The following is a 22516-nucleotide window of genomic DNA, read 5'->3' as shown; positions in this document are numbered from 1 at the left end:
AAAAAAATACACCTTATTTTTCTTTTCCCCATGCCTCTGACAATAGTCAAATTATTTTGAGCTATAATACAGAGAGCTGTATTGACTAATTCTGCTTTTACTTCTTTAAGGAGACAACAGAAAGCTAGTCATTAACTAGAACTTGCTTCCCTCAATGTACTTTCTGAAAAGGTATCACTGCAAGAACAAGGGTGAGTTCTATCAGTTGGAAGCAGCAAACATAAAATGGTTGAAAGGCAATCTGTAAGTCAGGAAGGCACTGAGGAAACCCAGAGGAAGAGAAACCTGGCTTTAGGAAAGCTACTATAGCATCCAGAATTGATTATGTTGAATCTTGGTGAATACTGGTTTTACACACAAGCATGAAGCCTCAGACAAAATCAGATTCAGAAAGCTGCTCGAGGATAAGGAACACTTTAAATCCAGGTTAACAGCTTCAGAATAAAGTCCTGAAGCGCACATCTATCTTATTTAAACATTGGTCCAGTTCAAGCAACGCCAATTAAAGGTTCAGTGTATGATTAGTAGAGAGAGTGAAACAGAGAGGAACAAGTGCTTCAGTGGTCCAGTGCCAGAAAGGAAACAGGAAAATACATTGGACATGGTCCTGATGAAAGTAGCAGAACCCTGCTGAAATATTCCAGCAAACTTACTGCTGCAAAATAATAATAAACTTGTTCAAGTCCAGAAGTTGGAGGTACAATTATGTGAAAGTCAAATGTGATCAAGAACAAAGCAGCTATATTGGCAGCACACTTTTGTATTTATACTGAGAAGAGAAGCTGTAAACACTGGAAGAGTTACTGTCAGACATCTATAGTAAAGAAAGAGTACCCTTCAGTGCTCTCAGAAGGCACACACAAAGGGTTTTGAAACCTTTGAAACCCAACCTTTTTAGTATCCATGGCAGTAAAAAACTTGCAACTTGAGTAAGAACATGACTCAAAGATAACATTTTTTTTCAGCATCTCAGCAACAGCCAAGTTGCTGCTGGACAGAAGAGAGGAAGAAAGGTAAAAGCTCCTAATACCTATATATTATCAAGGATATAGAATTTAAAAGTTTTATAACATCTCTAGAATAAAAAGTGAAGAATCAGTGACAGTAACAAGAAAGAGGCTCTGGCTATGGTTCTTTTATTCAGGTAAGACAATTACTATACCACAATTGCCTGCATTACTTAGAATTTGTCCACCAGTAATGCTATCAGAGATTCCTACTTTGCTCCTCTACCTGACAGGCTATGACTGTATTTGCAACAGAGATACAGAATGAGGAACCTGCACGGTGAGAGACCCAACCTGCAGTGCTGCATCCTGCAATCTCCAACATCAGAAGGACATGGAGTTACTGGAGCAAGTTCAGAGGAGGCCATGGAGATGCTCTGAGGGCTGGAGCCCCTCTGCTCTGGAGACAGGCTGGGAGAACTGGGAGTGTTCAGCCTGGAGAAGAGAAGGCACTGGGGAGACCTTAGAGCCCCTGCCAGTGCCTAAAGGAGCTGCAAGAGAGCTGGAGAGGGACTTTGGACAAGGGCCTGAAATGACAGAATGATCCTAGTGGGTCCTTTCCAACTCAGAATATTCTGTGACTCTGTGAGTCTGGGACAAGGGGGAATGACTTCACACTGACAGAAAGCAGGGTTAGACTGGATATTTCAAAGAAATTCTTCCCTGTGAGTATGGTGAGGCCCTGGCACAGGTTGCTCACAGAAGCTGTGGCTGCCCCATCCCTGGAAGTGTTCAAGGCCAGGTTGGATGAGGCTTGGAGCAACCAGGTCTAGTGGGAGGTGTCACTGTCCATGGCAGGGGGCTGGAATGAGATAGTCCTGAACATCCCTTCCAACCCAAACGATTCTATTATATGATTCTATAACCAAAACCAAGAAGTACCTTTAAACCTTATGAGCTAGGGAACAAGTCCTGACAATAATCAGAAAAAGAAGATAATGTCCCCATCTTCGAATTCAGGCCCAGGCTGTCAGTACCGAAATCCTGAAGAACTACAATTGCATCCTGCTTCAGGAAAACTGAATGCAGAAAGTGCAGCTGTGTGTCAAGGAGTCATCTCCTCTCCAATCAGGGACTCCTTAACACAACCTATCTGTACCACAGCACTGCCAGCAACAATTTGGGATTAAAAAAACCTGTCAGATGCACTATTTACAACAGGTAAGTTTAAATCTTTTCATCATCAATGAGGCAATAATCATAGGCAATACTGGCTGAACAGGCACAAATACTATAGTGGATACTTGAGGAAAAAAACCCATGGAGTAAAACAGGTGCAGCATGAGCAAATAAACAGCTTCCCAGTAAAGACCTACAAACTCTAGGCTTCAGGCTGATAACCAAAACTTTGTGGTTTTATATTTGCCATGAAAATGAGTCTTAACAACAACATCATTTTCAGTATGTCCTATGTTTGAATGAAATGGCTGCCTCAAATAATATAGTCAAAGCTTATTTTCAGTAACCAAAGGATTTTTGGACCTTAAATACTACACCCTAAGTCTTTTCAAAACACCACAGATATCCATGTAATCAAGGCAAGATATTAGTTCTTATCTGTCATGTCAAAAAAATACTTCTTCTCAAAACAATGCATTTTAATGTTCTGAGCATCCAAATGTGAAAAATCAAGCTCACTGATCGACTTTCAGTTTGTCACCAATACCAACAAGCCAGAACAAATACAAGACACCTTTACCTTCTGTTCAAATGAAGCTCCATAATAACCATCATTGAGACCAAAAATAATCTCATTTGGGTTTCTTGCATGGATCTGTAGGGAAGGAAGAAAACAAATCAGTTTACAGCCAGCTTACTGCACATTTTCACACCAAATGAACAAAAATTGTTCCAAGAGTCTAAAGCAGTTTTTCCATCACCTGTAATTCTAGAAGTACATAAAATCTCAAGAGAAAACTGAATTTAACCATGGAAAACCTGTTTGCTTCACACTTTAACAACAGTTACTATGTTCAGCCATTCTACTTTGAAATCAGAAACACTAGCTGGAGCATCTTTCCTATTATTGTATTTACAGGTGACAAAAATAACTAAGAGAGCGGGAAACTTAACAGAGGTAAGACTCGAGAACTCAGTCTGGAGAACAGAAGGCTCCAGGGAGAGCTTAGAGCCCCTGCCACTGGCTCAAGGGGCTCCAAGAGAGCTGGAGAGGGACTTTGGACAAGGGGGAATGACTTCTCACTGCCAAAGGGTAGGGTTAAATAGAATATTGGGAAGAAATTCTTGGCTGCAAGAATGGTGAGGGCACAGGCTGCCCAGAGAAGCTGTGACTGCCCCATGCCTGGAAGTGGGCCACGTTGGGTGGGCTAGCAGAAGGTGTCCCTACCCATGGTAGGGGGGTGGAACTGGATGATCTTTAAGGTCTCTTCCAACCCCAACCACTGCATGATTTTATGATTTAAAGCTCTGATGTAAACTAACATGATATCTGTAATCAAGCTTTAAAATACAACCTTTGAAGACTCATTTCCTTTCTTAGCATACTATACATTAATTAATCCAGATGTTTTGTTTCCTTAAGAAGAAAGCTGAGAAAAAATATTTTCACGTTACCTGCTGGCCCAAGTACTTTAACCCATCTAGATTGACCTTCCATTCAATCAAAAGCTGGAAGTGCTCCTTCTTGCCACCCCAGATCCTCACAACAAAACAAGAGACAGAGGTATCAAGACGATCAGGCATTATTCCAAAGTCCAGACTCCTCCATGTTGGATTCTGAGTATTCAAAGAAGGATAAATACAATTTAAACAGGCTGACACTAGTCCAAACATTGACAATTCAAAAAGTAGCAAAGCCCCCCTCAAAGGTTTTAAAAAATCTTAAGAATGAGGAACAACAGCCATTTCAAGGTTCACAAAGAGTTGAAGCCAGCAATCTCTGCTGCTTCCTTACACTGTTTGCTAGAGAGAATTCCTCAGTTAAAAGGTACATGCTGTAAAGTACTTCAGAAACTGTGAATGGGTTTTGCTTCCTTCCATTACAAGACATCAAAGAATTTACTTCAGAAATTACTAATTCAGTTTAACCAAATCAGGAACTTTCAAAATGGAAGTAACATTCCTTTCACAGTTATAATTCAGCTTCTGAAAACCAGGGTATAGCTTGTATTGCCAAAGTTAAATGCTGATCTATTCCCCAATAATTAAATTTGCACAATTTGCTGACATATTTGTTCACATTCTACTCCTCCTTGACTGATGCTCAATCCTCAAATGCTGTCACTAAAAGCTCATCTTTATTCCACGAGATCAGACTTGCACCCAGAGCTTTTCAGAAGCAGCACACATTAAGCTAAACTGCAAATTCCATCAGAACTCGGATTTACAAACACAACGTTCCAAGAATTTCCACTCATCTCTAACAACATCCAAAGAACTGACCCAAGCTGTAAGAAAACCAAGTCAATCCAACATTACTAGTGCCAAGAGACAACAGGGTGTCCAAAAGCAGAAATGGGAAAGTGCTTTTATATATATTTCTCTCCCTCCTCTGCTGAACACAGAAACAGTAGCTCCTCCAAAACAAAAAGTAGGAACCGACCACCCCATGAAAGAACTTGCCTTCCCTTCTAGCACTTAAGCAGCTTGGAAATGGCCAAGCATCCCTGAACTGGGATGAGCCAATTTGGAATAAGATGCCTCTGAAAAGAAGGGAGAGGCAAAGTTACCAGTAAGCATTACAGAAGAAATGCATTAATCAAGTTCTCCTAACAAGAAAGGATATTTCATAGCTATTCAGGCACAAGAATACCAGGTCATTAAAATATCCATAGGTGATATACGGATGTCCTCAAGACATCTTTTATTTAGATTTTTGTTATTCCATCACTTATGTTCTGTAGTTAGTTTCCTTTTTTGTTTTTCCTTTTCCTGATTTAGAATAGAGAGAACTAAAAATCCTATCAACTTAAGAGAGAAATTGGAGAAGTTAGCAGTCTTGAGTATGCAGACAGTTTTTCTTTCATTCAGGAGGGTTTCAAAGCATTTATCCAGGGTGCTATAAATGGAGCAGTTCTACCTTGTTAATGCAGGCATTAAAAAGTCTTCAGCAGGTTTTCAAACTCCCTTAGCCAACATTTGCAACATCCTACTCCCATCCTACTACTACCCTTCCTCATTTGTAATAAACTGTTCAGTTCTGGCCCCTTCACTAATCTAAACTGAAAAATTTGGAAAACCTAATGTTTTCAAACTTCAGTTTCTTACAGCTATTAGTTCTTCAAAGAATATATGTATATATACGGCAGGTACATGTTCCTTGCTGTTTTCCTACACAACACAAAGATGCTAATAGAAATCAGCATTTCTACTACTCAGTAGCTTCCTATTCTAACCCTCATGAAAAGAATCTGAAAAGGAGGAGAAGAACACAATGCTCCTAACAGAACTGAACAGTGGAAAGATACATTAAACAGTTGCCATTCAGTGGAGAAATCAATATACTGCAGTAAATATAATTTTTAAAACAAAGTTTTTCCACATTAAATGAACTTACCAGAGAATTCTTGATCACCTCACTCTTATAAAATTCTAAAGGAAAATAAGTAAAAAAGCACCTTTAGATTACCTTAAATACTGATACAAATCTTAGTATTTGAAACAGAAAAAGTTAAAATAACTAACACTCAAGAAAGACAAACGTTAGTGGGTCCAGTTTTTTAGTAACTGATTCATGAGAAAGACTTTGAAATGTAGTCATGCTTTTGACTAAAATTACTCTTTCACACTTAGTTATTACAAGTCATTATTTAAATGTAGCATTTCGTCTTTATACCCATGATAATTCTCAAAGTTTACTGAGGCTTCGATTTCTGTGGAAAGAACATGCCATGGTACTTAATAGTATTTGCATGACATTTGCAAAGTAACTGGTTTGCCACACAACATCTTCCTGGAACACAGAAGCTTGGACAAATTAATTACAGAGCTTTCTTGTAGAGCGAGGGTGACCTGTTCCAGGTGCTCAGAGAGGGAACAGTCAAGTTACCTGACAGAGGTGCCAACAACCCTGTATTTAAATGGGAATAAGCAACTGCTGATGTATGAATAAGCAACTCCTGATGCTTGGCTTTCCCAGCCAAAGCAAGAGCTTAAAGACTTTAGACAGACAGCTCTAGAGGCAGGAATACAGATTTTGTACAATATCCCAGCCCACTGGAGACCAAGGATAAAGCTTTGATGAAGTGCAAAACAGTCCCTAACACTGAACACCACAGAAACAGTCATAAGTGACAGGTTCAACCAACCACCACAACAAAGCCCAGGAAGCAAGCTAAAGTTTTGTATTCTTATCCTTCTAAAAAAAATAAACAAGGCAAGATGCCAGATCTGGCATTGTGCCAGATGAAAATAAAAATTAGGAGAAAACCAACATTCATCTCCGATCACACCAAAAGGAGAATAAAAACGTATTTTTAATAACATCTCTCCACAATGAAGAGCTATATATTGTAGTGGGAAAGCAAAGCAAGAAAGAGATGAGATCTAATGCTTGAACACAGTTATCCAAACTAGAACAGATGCCTGGATGCTTCATGTCATTGGCTGACAATTCTATTTTTTGAAAACTTTGATAACATTGTGTGCTGATGTATATTCTGTAAAACAACTGGCATGTACAGGGTTGGATACTCTTCCCCAAAAAAGACAACTAAAGTTCCAAAAGCTTTCACTTTTATGTGCCCTTGGAAGTTCCCAATTTCTTACATCATCACTGGGGGAAGAGCAATGACAAAAATAGGCTGATTTAAGAGACTACCAAACCTGCCATCTCTTTTGCTTCCATGGCTGCTAACACTGAAAGCTTTTATGAAGTTGAGGAAACTAAAGAGCTCTTTTCCAGTGTTAGCAAAGGTGATGTAATTAATGGCAGCAAGTTGTCAAGGGGGAGGGGAAAGAAAAAAGAGAGAATTCATATCATAAGAATTCAAAGATTTCAAAGATTAGCTAGCAAAAAGGTTGATAGCAAGCCTGGTTTACCTTTGTAGATCTTGGTGTTACCACACAAGTGAAGAGTGAAGTACGTATCCAAGAGGCGATAACCATTCTTATTGATGATGTTACGTGCAGCAATATTCCGAAGATGACGAAGCCGACGCTAAAAATAAGAAAAACAGAGTCAAAGTACTTCCTTAGATTGAACACAAACCCTTTCTCTTTTTTTTTCCAAAGCATTTTAATGATTCCCAAAGCACTGTTGTGAAAAAAGTATCCCACCAAACACAACATTTTCTCTGTCAGACAGCAAGTGTCAACAGCCAGGATTCAGCAAAGCCACAGGACAAGCAACAAGCACCTACAAGCTTGCATTAAGCAACACTGATATTCAAGAGAAGCTATTCTTACTCATGTCCTGTATGTCGTTTTTATCCCACATGTCTAATTACCCAAACTCTTCGAGCAGTTTCAAGCAAATATGTGACACTATCAGCTTCAAACACAGCAGCAGCATCACCCAGATGTTCTGCATCATCGCACTGGAAACACTTCCCAGCCAAAGCTATTTTCAACAAGCATTAGTGGACAAAGAGCTCAACCATAAACCACCACCTAATCCATAGCCATTAGGAACTGGCTGAACAAAGCTTCCTGATTTCACAATAATCCTGGAAATTGCTCTAACAACCTTAAATAAAATACATCAGGAAGACATATCAAGATTTTCAGGGAAAATTAAGGGCACAGTGAAATTTGAGATTTTAACTGTCAGTTACCATCTGCTATGACGAGAAAGTCCTTTTCCCTTGGAATTAATACAGTAGGATATGTCACTAAAATATTTAGTTTAAGTGATTTCATCCAACTCCAACATTATCTTGGTTTACTACAATACTGCACCTTGAATGAAAATCATCAGATCAAATCAATCTCTCTCTCTCACCTCTCTGTGCCAAACAGCTTTAATAGCTGTGCATAAAGTCTTAGCTTCAAGGCACACCACACCCTTAATCTTCGACAAATATTTTACATTATTAACTTCACATAAAATTTAACTAGTTTTAATTGCAAAAAGCAATTTTGCAAGAGTGTCACTCTTAAATCGCTGCTTAGCTTTTGTTTCTAACGTAACTTCGAAGACCCATGCTTCAAACAGCCTCCCATGAATGTAGCACTCAGCGAACTGCCACTTCAAATACATAAAGTTCTCACCAAATCCTTCAGTGTTCTATTTTCCTAATCAATCTTTCAACTCAGCAGTGTCTCACCCAATACCATGGGGATGTTGACAAATGGCTCCACATACTTTGTGGATCACCAAAATCCACCAACAAGCCTCAAACAACTAGTTTAGTGCATGCTTTTACCTCAGAGTTTATCTTACACCATTTTTTTCCCAAAAGCTTCTTCACTTGTAAGTCTGAATCCACCTTAAAATAGATTGACCAAAAGCACATTTTAAATGCTTTTGAAACCAAAAGACAATTTTCCTGTTTGCAGCTTGTCTTAAAAGGCTTTAAACAAGAGTAAAAGGCCATCATCTGTTTTAGAATCACAGTATGACACTTTATATCACTTAACACCACTTCAGCAAGATATTAGTTTTCCTTCATGGAAAGGTATGAGGAATATTACATTTCTGTTCATGTGACAGCCTAAAAATCACAGATGGATTCATTCCACTCAAAGTCTATTTATGATTTAGACTAAAAACAGAGAGATAGGATGCCCAGGTATCTCTAGTATATACATGACTTACAAAATTAAAAACAAAAAAAACCATCCAACACAAAACGTTCTATGGGACTACATGGTCTTATTTTCTTAGAAACTGGTATCAAAAATGTCAACAGAAGGATTAAGCCTCACTTAAAAGAAGCCACATGGACCTTGAACATTTTTTCACATCTAATCTCAAAGCTGGCTAGCTTTGCTGGCTGTGTTTATGTGCAACTGAAACGCTCCTTAAGAAATGTCTTTGAACATGCATTTTGCTACCTATAAAAATGATTCAAGAATTTTATGTGCCATCTCTCTTTTATTAACTTCAATAGCACAGAAATCAACTACCATGCTCATTCCCTTCATTTTTGGTATCTTTTTTTTTCCTTTAATCCCTTACAAAGAACAGCCCACATAGCACTCTAACAAAGAGGGCAACTTTCTCCAGCTCTCTTAAGGACTGCTAACTAATTTGCGTGCCTGCTTTAAGTAGTATGTTTCCTTGATTAGCTCTCAAGCAAAGTCGAACAAGTTTCTTGCCACTCACAGTACACGAGGCCAATGAGGTTTGGGAAAAAAAAAAAAAAGCTGTCGAGTGTCCTAACCTACACCTGCACCTCTGAACAAGATGTGAGTCCTTATCTCCATGGCTTGTGACTTCAGGATCTGGAGTTTAGGTTAAAGTCTCACTTCTCCCAAACCCATTGGAAGAGGATCATTAAATCTGGAGCTATGAGACCACAACACAGTTCAGAACTCAGTGTGTGTCCTGGGGTGACTGTATGATACTGCAGTCCCCATCGTCGGGCTGTGCCTTTAAGCCAGATCGGGGGGAGGGGGTGGAAGGCAGTGAAATTCCTTCGGCGGCTGTGTTCAAAGAACAGAGATAGCTCCCACGCTCTCTCCCCAGCTCTCAGCTCTGCAGCAGGGAAGAGAGTTGCAGTCCTTTGCTTTTTAGCTAGCTTCTCGTCCATTAGCTGAAGTAAGAAGTTTTCCGGGGACTGAGGCTTCTTCTTTTACTCCTAGAACTGTTCAGCTTTGCTCCGGTCCGGAACACCAACACCGGGAGGTCCCACACCGAGGCCCGGAGAGGGCCCACGCCGCACCCCAGCTCCGGAGAGAGCAGAGCCACACCTGCAGAAAGGACTCTAAATCTACCAGGTTTTTTCCACAGCGAGAGGTTTTATTATCTAACATTTTTCATTTTCTTCTCGTGCCTGCGTGCACCCTGCTTGTTAAATAAACAGAGTTTTTTTTCACTTTCCTCCAAGGAACTCCTTTGAAACCTGTGGGGGAGGCGTTGCCGAAACCTGCCTTCCACTAGAGGATACGTTCATCTGAGGACGTTTCCTCCTAATTTTGTCAAACCGAGACAATGTGCAACAGGTAATGGATGTCTACTTGAATCTCCAGCTTAGCCAGCACTCTCCTTCTCCTATGCCATTACTTGTCCATTTAGCCTGGCCGATAGGGAACAAATTTCCAAAGACATAGACAATTTTATCATTCACATTCTTTAGTGTGAGGTCATGATGACAGAGGGACTTGAATCCTGAAAATAAACTTCCAGTTTGCCCACTATGTTCGCTGATATTATACTGAATTATTCAGATTTCATCAAAACTCTACGGAGGCAACATTCAGAGTTAATTAATCTCTCCTGATCAAAGATAATTAGCTTCAACTGGGAGACTGTCAGCTACAAAGACATACCCAAAGACAACTGAAATAGGCTCTAGAATTCCTCATCAAGGGCTTTGTTTTGTGACAAAGTAAATATTATATTAAGGGAAGTTTTAAATCTCTAGTGTTACCTCCTATGCGTTTCATATAATTTTCTGCTGGAGATGTTGGAATACACAAAATGAAAACCCCATTGTGTTGCAGCTCAGCCAGCACTGGCAACAGCCAAATACTGCCAGCCCTGCATCACCCTTTCTTACTCGTTCCACCCTAAATAAGCACTTGTGCAGCTGCTCACAGAATCGTATCTGGGAACCAGTCTGGATGGAAACTAACCACCTTTCCCTTTTCCTGGGTTAGTTTCACCAGCTCAGTTTCTCAATATGGTTCACCATGTGGCAGGACAAGCAGCTGTGCAGACCAAGGAGAGGACAGTGCAGCAACAAGATGCCAAAGGCAAAGAACTGCTGACATGAAACCACCAGCTTAAAGTGTCTGTGGAGCAACAGAGCCTGGCACTGCCACGAGCCAAGGGGAAGGCAGTTCACAATGTGTACCAGAGCATTTCAAAATGCAAAAGCAACTAATTTTAAAGAATAAACCAGCACACTCTATGTTGAATACCATAGATGCAAATAACCCACAATTCTTTCATTTCCTTCTCCTTTTAGGTGAAGTGCTAGAAAGTGGTCCCTTTTCTTTAGTGACAAGTTTCAGCTATTTTACTCTTTCTATAAAAGTGTCAAGAAATCATGATGAGGGAGGATTCCCCTAGGATAAGATGGTCTGCAGCCAGAACATTCCAAAAAGCCCAGCTTAAAAAAATCAAAATACAAGTGCTAAAAAACAATCTAAGTGCCTTGGCAGCCTCCTGAGCCACTTAACTTCAAAAAGGCCAGCATAAGTGCAGGATGATAGTGCAGGATCTGCTTTCATTAAAAAAAAAAAAAAAAAGAGCCAATTATGCAATAAGTATAGCTAATTTTCACCACTACCTCCTCAAAGAGTTTACAGGCTACCAGCAATACAGGACTGAAGACCTCAGACAGGCATCTACAAGCAAGCATCTTAATGAGATATCCTACAGCAAAAATGTTACTTTTACAGAACTAACACTATGGAAAAGGTTATTTAACCTTCCCAAGAGCTCTCAATTCAGCACACACAGCCTTAACAGTGGCATATCTGGATCAGTGCTTAGCACGGTAGTGCAGCAGGTCTAACAGTTCATTCTAGGGGTTTTGTGACACAAGTTATTTTGGTTACAATTGTCCTAGACCTTTGCAATTCCCAAGAAAGCCAATGGAGCAGTGAAATTACATAGCAGGCCTTGTTATCATTTGCTTTAATTGCCATTCTAAGTTGCATTTGATTAAAAGCAACTGCTATATAGCAACTGTGCGTTGACTCACATGAACGAAATTAGTGCTTCCTTCTATCTTGAAGATAAATGACTGCAAACCAGGAGAAGAGATCCACTAATTTTCCATTAGGAGAAATCCCGCGTAGCTTGTATTTTAAAAACACGGCTGCATGTAAAGATAGCACAGGCTATAAGCAGAGGGCTGTCCCAAAGATATGTAGAAAGTCTGATCAGGAAAGCTGTAGGAGAGATCTGAAGAGCAGAACCTACCATCAGGTTTCATCCCTCATGCCTGCAGAGGCAGAAAAGCAGCTTCCTGGAATTCTACAACAGCATCTTAATAGAGCTGCTCTGGAGTGCAGCAAGACCATCCCTGTTCAGCGATTGCCAGCTTCTCTCAAAACTCAGAGAAAGAAAAGCACTCAAGTTTTCATCATTCTGAGGAGCTATTTGCAGTTGTGTAATATATCTAGTGTTCCCATTCAGTGACTTTCTGGGAACCCCTCCAGATCTACCACAGGCCATAAACAAGTCAGACTGCTCCAGAATCAAGTATTTTCATCATCAACCTTGTTAAGATGGCTTTTTCATCAGATGATTCCAGACAGTCTACCAAGTCTTTTGAGGTCTAAAGGACTGAAACTGTCTGGTCCCTTCATGCTTTAGTTCCCTCAACACTAAGATACCATAATCTTTCACTACCTCTGCCTAGAATGCCACCTTGACTTGTGCCACCTTCACTTCATTGTCAGAATGCATCCTGACACTTGCTCCCATCCTGCATAATGTGTTTTATGCAGTCTTATGGTGAGTGTCAGAAAATTGAACCAAGGTAAAGCTGCCAGAACCAAAAGGTAGTTCAACATCTGGGTGAGTTCCTCTAATTCAGCCCCCTACAGCTACACAGATGTGCCCACCACAAAAGAGGACAGAGCAGGCAGACTTCAACACTTTCAGTTTCTTTATGGCTTAAGCTGATCCAGATGCCGCTCTTTGCTTTCCTCCAGGCCTGAGAAACAGAAGTGATAAAGCTACTCACTGTTTTTTGTCTAATAATCTGGTATAATTGATAAAAATCATAGCAGAGATGGCACAGCAGGGAGGTAAGAAAAAGGAGTAAGTCAAATGAGAGAGAAGTGCATTGTTGTTAACACAAGGTCTGAACTGTTCATGGAAGCACAAGGAGAACAGGACTACCTACAACAGCCTCAAGTATTCATGGAATTTCATAATTATTTGTTCAAGGTCACATAATGGGTAGCAAAAGCAAGCACAGAGAGTTCTGACTCTTCTTCCATCTTAACCACTTTATTATTCCCTTACAAGAATCTGATAACCCTGGGGGAAAAAAAATAATGTCAGTATATCCCAGCTGGATGAGAACACAGCCAAACACTATTTTATATTTCTGGTACTCAGCCATCACACTGACTCTAGCTCTGGCTGCAGGTATCAATTGTGAAGCTCAGGTCATTAATATGAGCAACAGCAAAGCCCATTCTTACCACATGGAGCCTCTCATGCTGTCAGCAGCTGAGATGATCTAGTGGCTCACAGCTGGGAGAAGGGGGATGTCAGTCTTCTCTTTGTCCCACATCTGCCTTCTCCCAGCAGCATGGTCTTCCCTCTTTAGCTCTTTTAGCAAAGCTGTTCATGAATTCTACTCTCAGCAGGCCCTTTGACATGTTAAATAAATTTGCAAAGGTGTCAAGAGAGTATCTGAACTTAAGCAAGGCAGGCAGTTTGGTTTCTTCCAGCAAGAACCATCCAATATGCCATCAAAGAGCCCCCTCTGTGAATGGAGGGTTTGGCTGAAAACTTCCAGATGTTACTAAGAAAGTGACAGTGGGGCCACTGCACTCATGGCCATGACCAAGTTTCGGAAATTATATTAGAACAGGCAGATTTTTTAAGAACTTAGTAAATAGGACTACATTTTCCAGAATAAAGCTTAAATATAATTTCCCATGAAGAAAGTTTTATACATCTGACTGGATTTGAAAAAGGCTGCCCCACCCACCCATTCCTGATGACTTTCCATACAACCCATGTAAAGTGTAAAGCATCACACAGGTTCAAGAAAACATTTCTAATTCAAAAAGAATGGAGGGGGGATTAAAAAAAAAAAACAACTTACTTTTGCCTGAAATGTAAATACAACAGTAAAACTAGAATTAAGAAGGCTGGGAAATCATCTTGTACAAGCAAAATAGAAGTTCACATAAATTACATCACCACTCAGGGCTTTCTCAGAGGCCTGATGAGCTGAAAAGCACAGTTGCAGTAATCTGTATTTCCAGAACACAGAACTTTCAACAGTGGCTAAAATTTCAGCACCAGGTCTCCTTCCTTAGCGTTTAATGGAGCACCCTACTTACCAAATACTTTCTAATCAAGACACACCAAGACAGTCTTCATCTCTGGGCACCATCTCTGTTTTCAGACTGGTGCCCTGACAGTTCTGTCAAGGAGTAAATTCCCTGAATTCTTTTCAGATCAGGATCAGCTCTGACCTCTGTATAAGATAGTACACACTTTGTTTTTATCTGGCTTTCACATGAATTTTGTAGCTTGGTTCCTTGCTTTATGACCCACAGAAGCTCTGGAAGAATGTAAGCAAAATCCTTCCAACTATTTTAGCACTAAAGCAGGAGGCAAAGATTAGTTAGCAACATAAACGTTACTACAGCAAATCCAGTGTTCTTGAACTGAACAGACCTGAGTTTGCAATGTCAGCTATTTAGATGTCTGAGTATTTGTCAGAATTAAGTCATATTTAAACAGAGGGCGCTGTGTGCTTTGTATCTCATACCAGCCAGGTTGAGGAGGGTCATTTTTTTTTTTCTTAAAAAGCATAAAACCTCCAATCCTGAAACAAAAAAAAAAAGTTATCAAAATGTTATCTACATTTGGCCAATATGAGCATTATTTATTATCACAGCACTGCTCTACACCTAATTATTGCACCTTCCAACTTCCTCAGATTTTCACTATTTGCTTTCACCTTTCCATGCCAGTTTGAATATTAAGAAGCAATCACACGATCCAATCTCTTGGAAGTCAAATAGAAGACAAGAATTCTTACTTAATTTTATGTAAGTTTTCAAGCTGCCTCATTTTCCAATTTGATACCTTTTTTTTTTTTTTTAAAGTGGAGCATACCACACAGAAGGTTTGGGTCAACTCTGCTGCAGAATATAAAGCTTTTAATAGCCAAGAAATGCACATGGGAAGTTTAGGCACTACTCAGATGTATGGTTACTTAAAAACCACAGGAAGGGCAAGAAAATACTTGTACTCCAATTTACACACTTGCTAGGAAGATTTGTAAGGTTTGCCATGTAACAGTTTTCCACACTTCAGAATCAAGAGAATCAAATGGGCTTTCAGAGCTACTTCTGATGCAAAGCAGAAGCATTTAGTATGCAATTTTGTGGGACACACCGTAAGGAGTATTTTGGAATTCTGTTTAATGTCCTTCCAGCACACACTTGAAGACAGCAAGTGCCTCAAAGCTATGCAGCCATAATTAGTTCAATGAATCACTTGTGGTTCTCCTTATAACTGTGATTCCTTCATATCTCAATTTCCTCATGTCAAGTCATCAACAGCCATCCAGGAACTCATTTCCCTTTTTAAGATTTAGCTACTTTCTTGCAACTGCCTTTAAAAAACTGTTTCTACTAGGAATCAGATCTGAGGACAACACCAGTTCAAAGATGCACTGTAGGAACACAACTGCACTTTTTATTGAAGGTGCAATACACTCACATACATCACATACCTCACATTCCCAAAGATCTTATGCAAGGAACAAGATACACTGAACCTGTGCAGTCATTTACCCAGACTAAATGGCCACAAGAAAAGTGAAAGTTATTTCATCAATATGGGCTCAAAGTTTTCCAAGATGCACAATTGTGAATTTTAGTTTACCTTTCCTTTATGTTTCTGGGTAGCTGAAAGACTTTTGAACGTTTCACTTAAGAAGGAAAACAGCTATGAAGCTTTCACCTGAACACATCAAGGGTCAATACAGGTTTCTAATCATCCATACCCCATGCCATAGCTACTCCTCCTTCTGTACTGTACTGAGAGCTTCACCAGGAACAGTCAGCAAATGGAAGATGTTCAAAAGACATCAAGTCTTCCCTAATTCACACAAGGAGAAAGTGAAACAGGAAGAATAAGGAATATCTCAATACTTGACAGAAGTATAATTTTTTCCAGCTATCTGAACGCAAAACAGTCCTTTGCAAGGTCAGTATGGAGTTAATGAATGCAATGTCTGAAGTCAGTGTTAGATCTAACAAAATATGTTAAGTCTATGGCATGATCTTCTCCTTTAATATTAATTAAAACAACAGTAGCATCAGAAAATAATTAGAGCAGATAACTATATTATAACTGAAAAAAAATTTAAGACTATGTATCACTCTTGAAAGACAGCTGTGTTCTTTGGCATATCCTCCCCTGTACCCTGTCCTACTAGATAACCCTCTAAACTCCTTCCTCACTAAGTAATTGCATTTACACTAAGGAGCAACTCAGAACTCAACTTCTACCCCCATGAAATTATGTAAACAGCTGATAACTGTTCCGTAGGCACAAGAAATCTTCTCTTTGTACCCCATAATCACATGTAGAAAATCTACCACTTATTCTAGACCCCAAAATGAATAAAACAACTAAGATTAAAATTGATGTAAGCAGTGATCATAATGTTCACACACCTCATTAATATTCTGCATCCTAATCCTTTTTTCCATATCCAGAATTTGTGCTAATCTCTGCACAAAGACTGTAAAAGCCTGTTATTTAAAACATATCGTAGGGGCAGGTACAGAAGACACAAACAGGATGGCTGGTTAGGTGTGGCAAAACAAGACTCAAAACACAGAATTAACTTAATGTTAGGAGGAAAGGTTCAAAAGCAAAATCATGAGCCTATGCAGGGTCTTGGGCAAATGAAGTATGTTGTTTCAACAGCTGTGTTTGGTTATGGTCACTATAACATCGAGAGTGACACATCCAACAAGCTGGCAAATACCATAGCTCCAAAGAGTAAGAACTGTCAGCACACCCTAAAATAATTGCTCTAAACTATGGTTAAGAAAATCTTACAAGTACTGCCCACTGGCCAGACAAAGCTCTTCTTGCTAGGTGTTTACATAAGATGCAAATAATAGGGAACTTGACAGTCTCTCCATCTTCAACCAAGACCTTTTAGAAGGGATAGCTAGAAATAGCATCTTTCCTTATTGATGTTTTTCTCTGAGTTTGTCTAAGTAAGTATTTAGTCCCAAGATGAAAGACTGAAACTGTAACTGCTTCTTTGACACAGCATGGAAACTAACCCACCGGATAGAAAAGAGAACATCAGGGTGCAAGTTGCACCTCATTAATAACACACTGCAGCAGGTGAGAAGTCCCTTAAGCCTCTTAACATAACCTTGGGGAAGGGAGCATTAGTCCACATTAGCTGTGGGAATAACCTGGGAATATCAAGATGATACTCAGAAGGAAGGACCCAAAAGTAAACAGAGCCTTACGGAGTCAAGAGCATCAACAAAATCAAAGCAAAGGCAATTTTGACCTTAAAGAAGCACTTAAGAATGCTCTAGGTTGCACAAGCAAACAGCATTGGATGATTAATAATAACCTGAAGCATAATAATGCTTATCTTGTTGCTGGATGACAAATCAAGGACAAATAAGTTAACTTTCTTTCATAAATGATACTTCGGTCTTTAGCTAACAAGTTGCTCAGTTAAGAGCATTCCCTAACCCACCCCAAACATCCCAGATAAAGCATGAAGACTGATTTGGTATGGCTTTCGGACAGAACTGTCTCTCTCTAACTTACTAACAGACCATCTGGTCTGCAAAACACACCTGCATCCCTTCGGGAATACAGGTAGTACACTGCCGATAGCAAAATTCCAGCCCCAGGTTACCAGCCAGCCTTCTGGGCTAAAATTACAATTTTCCAGAGCCTTTAACAACTACTCCTCCTAATTTGTCTCTAACAAACACTAAACATTGACACAGCTGGGTATGGATACAACTAAGATCACCAGGTCACAACTCACACTGTGGTGTTTTCACTGGAGCAGCACTTCCCTCCCACTCAGCATTTAAAGACAGTGTGTGTCAAAGAGAAATGAAAGTAATATTCCAATACAACACTTTCCATCCACTATTCTGATTTCTCCCCTGCCTCCCCCCCTCCATATTTTGTAGGAAAGAGGAAGTAAAATATTTACGAGTCAGCCTTTTTTTTCATATTATTCAGGAGAATATATAACAAGAGTAATATTGTTTTAAAAGATACTATTTTCTCACTGTTTTAGTTCAAAGTCTCATTCATGTGCAGCCCTGGACCCATACAGTAACTTTCTTCCCTTCTCCTACACGAGACCTGTCAAACACATTTGCCAGCACACTTTGAATCATCCCCTTCTGCCATGTTGCCCAAAATGTTGTGTATGCGTGATACACATCTTTAAAGAAAGAAACCAAGTGAAATCTCAAACTGAACCTGGCAGGGGACGCAAAAGAAGGGCTTCTACATGTATGCTACCCAGAAAAAGAGGGCCAAAGAACATGTTACCCCCTGATAAATAATGCTGGAAAACTGGTAACAACAGATGAGGAGAAGGCTGAGGTACTTGACAACTTTCCTGCCTCAGTCTTCAATGACAACCTCTCTTCCTTGCACCTCTTGAATGGATGGCTGGGGACTGGTGGAACAAAGCCCCTCACACTGTAAAATCGAGTTCGTGACCACCTGAGGAACCTGAATGTGCCTGGGTCTATGGGACCCAATGAGATGCATCACAGAGTCTTGAGGGAACTGGCTGATTTAGTTGCCAAGCCACTCTCCATAATATTGGAAAAGTCACGGCAGTCAGGTGAAGTCCCAGGTGATTGGAAAAGGAGAAACATAGTACCCATCTTTAAAAATGACAGAAAGGAGGACCCTGGGAACTACCACCATGCCAGCCTCACCTCTGTGCCTGGGAAGATGAGAACAGATCCTCCGAGAAGCTGTGCTAAGGCACATGGAAGACAGGGAGGTGATTCGACAGCCAGCACGGCTTCACCAAAGCAAAGTCCTGCCTGACCAACCCAATGGCCTTCTATGATGGGGTGACTACAGCAGTGGACAAGGGAAGAGTTACAGATGTCATTTATCTGGACTTCTGTAAAGCCTTTGACGTGGTCCCCTACAACATCCTTCTCCCCAGACTGGAGTGATGGATTCAACAAGTGGACTGCAAGATGGGTAAGGAATTGGTTGGACAGTTAAATCCAGAGGGCAGAGATGCTCCCAGAGTTAAGCTAGTATAGAAGCCACAACAGCCATGTATGCTAAGCACTTCTCTTGAACTCTTAGAAGTCCATAAAACTCCAACTGGATATTTAGGAATCCCAGCCTTAACGTTAATGGCAGCTACAGAGTGTCCTTGAGAAGTTACACTAACAGTTGCTCTGTTTTGCTCTACCCTAAACATACACTTCCGACACCTGTAGGTGAAACCTCATTGCTGCATCTCTCCACAGAAACTGTCACTATCAGTCAAGAGATGTTTGTGAACTGAAAGATACAGAACATATTGCGTCACCTGGTCTGACACCATTCATGGCTGTGCACAATGGCACAATTTACCCCTTCCCTCCTTACCACCACATCCATACTCAGCAGATACATCTCCCTCCCTCACATGCCCCCTTCCCAGGAACTGGTTCTGGAGTCCATGACTATGTGCTTTCCTGTCACTAGACAACCACACGTGAAATCTGTTTTGGCCAGCAATTAGCACAGTAACATTCAACAGATCATTTGACTGTGGTATGACTGCCTCTCTACATTCAGGCTGCATTTTTCTGTCCAGTCCCTTCCACTGAGGATATATGAGTCTGAAAGTTGTGGGTCCCCCAACCCCTCCGTTGCTTTGAACTGCTTATAATGACACGATTGAACTGTTTGTTTTAAGAATTCAGAAATCCTTAAATTATCATGACACTCCCAGTTTTCTTGCATCGAGCAGCTGGGAAGATATATTACTAAAAAATCTCTGCTCCTAAAGTGCAATTATTTCACATTTTCAGTTCTGTTGTGCTCACTCTTACAGCAAAAGAGAACATCCTGTCACAATTACTAAGGGATTCAAATGGGAATTTTATACTTAATCAGATGCATCTCCTTACAGCCATATCCTCTATTTCTTTCTCTTAAAATGCAGAATACAACAGCAAAAGGCATTCTTTGCCCTGGTCATCCTGCCCCGCAAACAAATTAAAGAAGAGGTCAGTTTTGCCACAAGTGTGGTCACAGTAGCAAAAGGTTTTATACTTGACTTTTCACTCCTGCAAAAGTGTCAGTAGTAGGAATGTTGTTTTCTAATCAATGTGAATGTTACTGGAACAATTAGAGCTAGACTAAAACCAAATTAAACCTTCAGTACTTTTGCCCTTAAAAAGTCACTTCAGTCATTAAAAGCACTCACCTCAAGTTCACACTTGAGAATTTGTCTTTAGAGAGACTTAGAGCCAGGATTCAGACCATCCTGCTCTCAATCCTTCTAGTGAAAAAAATGTAGCACTGGGTGTTCTAGAGAAAACTGCCTACTAAAAAAATCACCAATTTGATTTCTGTGCTCGCATGTAGCAAACAATTACCTTACCTTACATAGCACCACATAGCTTGGATCACCCAGACTGTGGCATTACAGAGGTGGTACAACAGACTGGGAATGACTTTTCTTTTTCATAATTCTGCAGGAAAATAGCTCCAGTGTGCTGAGCGCCTTCAAGGCATCTTGCAGTTCAGTAAGTTCAGACTTTTGAGCTCAGATAATACAGAGAAAGAGGGTGATTTGCTATCAGTGTGTTCAGCTGAGCCTCTCAATTTGATTCCAAGTAACGACACAGTACACAGATCCCTCAGCATATGATCCTTGTGTTAGCAGAGCGCACAGCAGAACAATACCTCAGTCTCTGTCACAGCCTTACACTTGCTAAAATTAACACATAAGCATCCTCGATAAATATTTACTCAACTGGAATATCCTATAACTGATGACTCAGTTTCTGCTCCTATGAACTCCTACAAAAGTTTCTGCTCCTAGGAGAAAAAGCCTGTGTTTTGGTCTCACTTGCACAAATGAAGTCCAACGACTAATACATCAGGCTTCTCCCTGAAGCATTCACTTGGTCCTTGCACAAGCCTGAGAAAGAATAAAACCAAAAATTCAGCAGGGAGAAGGCCATACTTGATCTCATGGACAATCCCATTTCCTGTTCATACAGAACAGTGTTTATGTTCATTAACATAGAGCAGGCCCACATTTCAGAATAAGTACTTGCTCACAAATTAGGGTTGGGTGGCCAACAGCCACCTCCATTCCCTGTCTTTGCCCCTAAGTGGATGTCTGCTAAAACATGTTTAACAAAAGAGAAGTTATAGCTCCACTTCAAGTTAACATCTGTTGATTTTTTTCTCTAGGAACTCTTTATATTCCCACCTGGTAACATGTAGCTCAAGTAACACAGATCCTGTGTCTACCTCATAATAACATCGACTGTACCAAGTCAATGAGCCAAAACATGACTCACATCTTACAGTATTTCTAAAGAAAAAGCAAAACTTTGCTAATTATTGCCTCCTTCACCACTCCTGCTCCAGCTCCTGTACAATCAACCTGCACAGTCAGCACATGCAAGAAGGGAAAGGGCAGAGAGTCAGTTTGATAGGGATTGCTAAATGCTCAGGCAGAACCTAGGCTTCCTTGCTTAACCTTCCTCCTAATGCTCTCCAAAATTAAAACGTGGGACTGATGCCCAGTAAACCAAAAGCCAATTATCAGCAAACAGGAAAAAGAGAGTTAGGCAACGGAAGGATGTAATGGGGAGGGAACATTTCACCACTTTTCAGAATACACCGCATGTTATAGCCACACTCGCTCCTCACCCCGCCAAGAGGAGCTGCTCTGGCCTCACGAGGTGCCCTAGTTTAACACCGATTTTCAGGGTGTTATTCCTGTTGCAACTCTCACCTTTAATCTGCCCCAGATCCTTTGTAGGCACACAAGTAGTTTCCTGGGAGCGGAAACACCACCTGAATCCCCCAGGAGACAGGCACAGACCACTAGCCCCATGCTTCCTCTCTCCTTCCTACCAGCCTAAGAGAAAAGTGCTCAAACTCCCCCTTGCCTCAAGGACTCCCATCAGCTTGGGACTCTGCCTCAGATACCCCCAGACCTCGGAGAAGCCCCATTTGACACGTCATGGAGTACCTGTTCACCCCTTTACCTCAGGGCACCCCACACCTCAGGGAGCACCCCCATTCACGCGAGAGAGGAACCCCTATACACCTCAGGGAGCAGTCCTCAGTTCAGGAAACATCTCCCTTCAGCCCAGAACAACCCACATGTCAGTGAACAAGCCCCTGTGTACACCTCAGGGCATCCCACACCTAAGAGAGCACACTCCCTTCACCTCAGAACACCCCACACTTCAGGGAACACCCCTGATTCACCTCAGGACACCCTCCTCCATCTCATCCCCCTCCGAGCGCCGCCCCGAGGCCCCGCCGTACCTGCTGCGAAGGCAGCTCCACATGCAGGGCGCGGGCGGCGGAGCCCGGCGGTAATGCGGCAGGACCGGCAGCCGAGCTCATCCTCACGTAGGGTCCCAGCTCCACTCCCCCGAGGCCGCCGGACGCGCAAGGGTTAATGGCGGCAGCAACGCCGACCCGGCCAGCCGCTACGGAGCCATAT

The 22516-nt window shown here is 41.0% G+C and overlaps 1 protein-coding gene across 3 annotated transcripts in view; it reads right to left on the bottom strand.

Annotated features, from left to right (window-relative positions):
• Positions 1-22516, bottom strand: part of UVRAG (UV radiation resistance associated) — a 107695-nt gene extending 85179 nt beyond the window's left edge. For 2 of the 3 annotated variants that reach the window (XM_082279284.1, XM_082279286.1), the window contains exons 1-5: positions 22336-22516; positions 7008-7125; positions 5524-5558; positions 3582-3743; positions 2707-2781 (exon numbers count right to left, since the gene is read on the bottom strand). In XM_082279284.1, the coding sequence (XP_082135410.1) occupies positions 2707-2781; positions 3582-3743; positions 5524-5558; positions 7008-7125; positions 22336-22416 (471 nt within the window). In that variant the 5' untranslated portion in view covers positions 22417-22516. Of the gene's footprint in view, positions 1-2706; positions 2782-3581; positions 3744-5523; positions 5559-7007; positions 7126-14451; positions 14521-22335 lie in introns of those variants that run through there. The other variant, XM_082279285.1, reaches the window with a different exon arrangement.

This window comes from Coloeus monedula (assembly GCF_965178545.1).
Source record: "Coloeus monedula genome assembly, chromosome: 3".
Lineage (NCBI taxonomy): Eukaryota > Metazoa > Chordata > Aves > Passeriformes > Corvidae > Coloeus > Coloeus monedula.
The sequence above is the reverse complement of the archived record's forward strand: the minus strand, read 5'-3'. Positions and strand labels throughout refer to the sequence as shown.